This window comes from Atractosteus spatula, chromosome 3 (genome assembly GCF_055471065.1).
Source record: "Atractosteus spatula isolate fAtrSpa1 chromosome 3, fAtrSpa1.hap1, whole genome shotgun sequence".
Taxonomy (NCBI): Eukaryota; Metazoa; Chordata; class Actinopteri; order Semionotiformes; family Lepisosteidae; genus Atractosteus; species Atractosteus spatula.
The window spans coordinates 58,354,787-58,360,826 of NC_142708.1; the positions used below are offsets into that span (position 1 = coordinate 58,354,787).

Sequence of the window (6,040 nt, forward strand, 5' to 3'; positions counted from 1 at the left end):
TAACAGTACCCCATAAACTTTGGTTAACAACAATACTTCACTTATTTTCTTTGAAAAAATGTACAGATATAAAGCTGTAGGAAAAACTGCAAACCTATGCCACACTGAAACATGTATTGGAGTTTTATGAATGAAAATGAGTTTCAGTACCATAACTCTGTGGTGATTAATATTCTTGTATGTGTGTCCTTACCATTGAAATTCCGCTTTAGGCTATAACTTTCTGATGAAGGCGTGACATCATTCCTCTGATTGGTTGCTTCCCAGATAAAACAGTCATAAGGCACAGAGCCGCAGAGCACAGGGACAGAGAAATCCTACCATCTGACTGAAAACTTCTTTGAGAAGGAAACTCCGTCTGAAACATGAACAAGCTATTTTGTATTATTTCAGGAGTTTTAGGTAAGTTTTTTTAAAGGCTACTTTTTGTTGTTTTTTATATCTACTTTTAAAAGATCGAGAAAAAAATTAACTGTAAAACAAGAAATGTTTTGCACTGCTTTTTTGGTAAAACCCTGTCAAGACATGGATACCTCTGAATATGTTATGAATTGAATCAATCTTTGTTTCTGTTTGAGGAAGTTACTGTCTTTTGTGTGCTGTTTTAACCAGAGTAGACATACACTTTCATTATCACTGTACAAAGAGAGGCTGTTCTAGATATTAAGCAAACTTTATATATACTGTAGTACAATAGTAGAATAGGAGAGTTATTTTACAATAAACTGCCTTACATTTGATAGTTTTGTTGGAAATACACTTTTATTATAAAGGGCTGCTGCGTGAGACTTTCTTTTAGAATGTATTGCAGTATGTTACAACATTTCATTCTGACATGCAAGGACACATTAGGTATTTAAGACATATCATTTGTTCAGAAAATAATTCAAAGTCCCAAAGACATACTGATCAGCACCATTACAAAAAAATGCTAAAATACTGTACTACAGTATGATTAAAAATGTTACTATGGGATGCTTTTCATTTTGACACATTTTGAATTTTACCATTAAAGGTGTGAAATGTGGTCTATTAAATATTCAAAGTTTGTTTTGGATTTTTAATAGAGTATTTTAAATTTAATCATGTTTTTACATAATAGTAGTTCCAGTTCTACTGTAATGCATTGAAGTTCCAATAAAATGTATACTCAGTTGTGTTCTATTTTTCTCCACAGTATGTGGCTTAATAGGCATTCCAGGATCTCATCAGGATGAAGTACACAGTAAAGGAATCTTAGCTCCTACTGTAGCTTATGACCACAGTGGTGCAACAAATAATGTCTCTTCAGGAGATGGCCTTGAGAACTCCAATGAAGATTATGAGGATGATGAAAATGAAGGTGACTTGTCACCAACAGAGGGATCACTTGTAGATCCAGAACTAATAAGAGGTAATGAACAGTTTTTTGTTTCTATAAAAATCCTCCATTGAAACATGCTGGTCATACTTTCTACTTTCTTGCACAGCTTTAGAAAGATAGCTTTTAAATCAACGATGTGGCATTTTGAGATAAGCTGCTGTTGATTCGTAAGTATGTTTAGTAACTCAGAAAATAAGATTTAACAGACAGACAATAATTCTTCTTATTATATTATAATTATTTTTCATTACAGATTTTCATTCTATGAAAATCTATTTCTCATAGATTTTAACTCCAGGCTATAGATGTAAAAAGTTTTCTGACCCATTTTCCCAAATTTCTGTTCTTTTGGGCTTGTACGTACAGTACACCTTCTATTTAAAATTACATGGCACATTTCAGGGAAGCCACATTTCTGACAGGTACTGACCTTTTCATCTTGTGTTGCTTTTCCAGTTCAGCCTGTTGCCCGGCCTGAGGACAAGGGAAAGAGCAAGAAAAAGGGAAAAGGAAAACGAAAGGGCAAATCTAAGGGAGAAAAGAATGGCAAGAGTTTGAAAGGAAAGGAAGAGAAGGAAGTGACACCAGACCCTTGCATCACCACACATGCGGATTACTGCATCCATGGGCAATGTATTTATAATCAGGAGCTGGATGAACCTACTTGCATGTGAGTGCAGCAAAATTCTTCTCTCACTGTTTGTCACCGATGTGACAAAGTCCACGTCATAATATTTTCTTTTAAACAATTCAGCCTTGGGGAAGAATGTGAAAGAGTTTTGTATTTGTAGATTTATTTTTAAATTGTCATTTGTAACATTTTTGTGAAGAAAAAAATCAACATGGGTCAAAAGAGATCTGTTTTATTTTTTAACAAAAAAACATTTTATTACTCAGTTCAAACTTAAAATTTATTTTATGTATTTGAAATGATTGGGATTGATAGATATACAGTATACAGTAGTTGGCCATCTTGTTCTGCTGTTATATGTGAGGTTCAAAATTCATATTTCACATCAAACTTAGACATTTTTAGTTTCTTTATTTTCATTTTTGCACTTCAGCAGAAACTTATTATTTTGAAATCACGTCATCATACCAAATTGTCTAGTAATACCTTTTATATCTATGGAGACCCATTTTCACTATCATTTTCAGAGATGCGTTTCAACAAAACAATTTCAAGAATTCACAGATTTTTCCTGGATTATTTACTGTTGGGTCATATGTGGCCTTGAATAATATTACTCAATTTACTGCCACAAAAATTGTCTCTATTAGTGGTTAACAACAGCAGAACTTACTCAACCATGGCTAAATCTCACTCAGTTCATACCTGTAGTGAATAAAGACCCACCCACACGAAAAGATTAAAACTTATGTTGACTAACTTGAAAGAGGTCTAAGGTTAAACAGATTTCACGTGGTTAGTCATTGAATAGGTTCATTCACCTTTTCTCAGGAATTCATCGCATTGTTTAATACTGTATATATACATTACAGTGCAGATCTTTTGTCAACCGTTGCATGAAAAGGGAAACTTAAGTAAATACTGACGCACAAAAAATTGAGAGCAGTAACGCTAACCATAACAGAATACAGCAACATGCTGTAAAGACCTATTTTCAGATTTGTTGGATTTTGCCTTTTGCCTCTTGAAGCTCTTGCACTGTAATGGCAGCAGTGTTGTGTGGTCATTTAGAAACGTGTATCACAATGTCACATTGTAAACCAGGGCTGGACAGTCCTGGTCTGGGGGATCACTGAGTATGCTGGGTTTCTAGGCCTCTTCAAGGCATCAGTACCAGAAAAACTGGGACAAGATGTTGAATTTCTCTTATTAAGACAAATAAGGAGCTTATTTAGGCTGACAAGAGATTGGGATGAAAACCAACTCAGAACTCCAAGACCAGGACTGCCTATCCCTGTTCTAAACCAAAGTGTCTCAAACTCATTTCCTGGAGGTCCTCAGGTCTTCTGGTCAAAGCAGTTACACCATTAAAGGTACAGTTAGCTATAGTACACCTCAGACACAAACCAGAAGACACCAGGCCTTCCAGAAAATTTGAATAAGACACCTGCTAGAAACAAAACTCAGAGATTCAGTTCCCAAAAGTATCACATGACCTGAGGTTTAATCGCATTTGATTCATGTACCTACCACTCCCATATAGAAGGATAAAAAGAAACGTGAAAGGTAACTTAATTATCCTGAATTAGCTTAATTAATCACACAGTCAGTCTTTTCTTTAGAGTTCAACAATCAAATGACAAAGATATTTGTATAGTACTGTTCGATTGGCATGGATATATGTTTATCAAAATGTGTCTTTTCTTTATTCCAGATGTTTAAAGGGATATGATGGAGAAAGATGTGGAATCCAGTTGTTGAAAACTGGACAGAAAGAAAAAGACTGGATAAATACAGACGTCATTCAGACTGTCCTAGTAATAATAGCAGTCGCACTCTCTGTGATCAGCTTAATAGCCATCCTTCTAATTATTTGTGGCCCGTAAGTATAGTAAATTCCCACTCGACCTCACAACTTCATGTGACAAGCACTATATAGCAAATTCTGTCTAGAAAACTTCAGTGTCTTTAGTTTTCTAAAGACCTAGTCTGCAAAATTTAAAGCTTGTTAAATTATATTAAATGCTATGGCTGTTTGGTTTTAACCAATGTACAGTAATACAGTTCCTTGTCCTGCAAAAGCTGGTTCTGGCAAGTTTCAGTCATCTTGTAAGAAGCTCACAGCTCAATCCTTTGGAATCCTTTATACATTCCATTAAGGATTTTACAAACTTAAATTAAAAAAAGTACTTATATTTGCCATATGATATAATCAGTAAGGTCACACCAGAAAATATGCTAGGTATTTTACAGTTCCAGTTTCTCTTTCCCCCCTCATGTACTACTTGAACCATGAGTAAAAACATTTTTAAAACTAAACAAAGGCCCCTCTGACTTAAAAATTAGGTACAGTACAAATCATCATACTGTAGTTTTCTTTAGCAGTAAAGGAACCTCAGCTTGGCTTCATTTTTTTCTGAAAGCTAGCATTTTTATTAATAATTCTGAAGACTAACATGTAACAACATTATATAATGTCAGGAGAAGAGAATTCTGCTCATGAATTAACAAACAAAGCTCTTATGGGTTTTCTCATGAACTGTCCGTAGCTGTAAGCTTCCTTTAACTAACGTCAAGTTCCACTTTTTCTTATCAGTTACAGAAATCACAGAAAGCCCTTCATAGCAAAGTGCCTTGGAGAAAGCAGTGAAAAAGAGAAGCTTCGACAAGAAAATGGTGATATAGCAGTGTAGACGACAGCAGGTAATGTTCTTGTTGTCATGAAACCTAACTGCTTTTTACTGCAATTTGTATCAATTTGTACACTGTTTTAAATGGATAAATATGGCATTTATCCAAGTAAAAACTGAATTGTCAATCTATCAAGTGATGATCTAAGAACCGAGAGAAAATAATCATGATTGAAACATTGATTTTTATAGGTGACTTTTATAGGTGACTGTAAGTCATAAAAGTCAAACCAAGATAAAAATACATTAATACTTACCTGTAAGTTGTCCTGAAAATAAAGTGCATACAATTGATTTGAACAAAATCCTTAGTAACATGTAAAATTAGCTCTCATTTGGTAGCTTTCTTATGTCCTTATGTTACTTTTTTTCTTGCAGAAAGAAGAACAAATATTGAGTGACTTGGAACCAAGCACAGATCTAAGAACATGGAAAAATATGAAACATAATAGGGAGTTATATATTTTCAGTAGTTCAGTCATATTCTAATAACAAGCCAACAAATATAAAGGAACACTATACTTAAAACGTGGGTGTTAACTCACCTGGCTGAGGAAATAAAAGCAGTGTCTGAAGATCAGTGTCGTCACACTCCCTTTCATGAGGAATGAACAAGGGAGGCAGCTGCAAAGGTGAAGCTGGGGAGGAGGGAGGGGTGCAGAAAAGATATATGCAGAGTTGATGGCAGCCAGAGAGTATTTATATGTAATGGAGGCAAATTAATTTGACTTCCTCCTGAAATTCAGTTAAATAATTCAATCTGCAGAAACCCACAATGTGTGACAAGTATATTTATTATTGTATTTATTATTTAAATTTGTACATAATGTTTTTTTTTTCATTTTACACTGGACCTAAGTGTTACTTTTTGTACATCAAAAACCAAAAAAATAATTTATCTTTTTTTATTTATTTATTTGTGTGTTTATTTATTTGAAAAATGTTACTTTCAGCCCAACTGTTTAAATAAAATCAGTTACACTTATTCAAATATCGTTGTATTTTCATTTCTCTGGATTTGTATTTAAAGATTACAAAAAAATGTTTTCAATCATGAGAAGAAACCTGCTATTAATTTATAATATTTCATGAGTTAATATTTAAAAATCAGGGGTTTTAAAACATTTTAAACTGAAAAATGTATTGCCGAAATTAGTACAATATTTAAAAGATTTAAATAGAGAACAAAAGAGAAAGAGGTGTTATATTTATTAAAAACAGTTGCTGAACCTTTTAATTATTTTTTTTCTGTCACATCAGCAGTGAATTTGTTGCAAAAGTGTAGGCTTGCATTAACCTGCCTCCCTTTAAAAAGCCAATGTACTCAATTATAGTTTCACCACAATCAAAAGTGTG

The 6,040-nt window shown here is 33.7% G+C and overlaps 1 protein-coding gene across 1 annotated transcript; it reads left to right on the forward strand.

The window, feature by feature from the left end:
* The first annotated feature begins 295 nt into the window (after positions 1–295).
* areg (amphiregulin) lies at positions 296–5,675 on the forward strand. Its single transcript, XM_088911461.1, has 6 exons — positions 296–402; positions 1,178–1,393; positions 1,820–2,033; positions 3,709–3,876; positions 4,591–4,697; positions 5,063–5,675. Exons 1-5 carry the CDS (start codon positions 366–368, stop codon positions 4,685–4,687), a joined length of 732 nt encoding a protein of 243 aa, XP_088767587.1. The 5' UTR covers positions 296–365; the 3' UTR covers positions 4,688–4,697; positions 5,063–5,675.
* Positions 5,676–6,040: the final 365 nt, after the last annotated feature.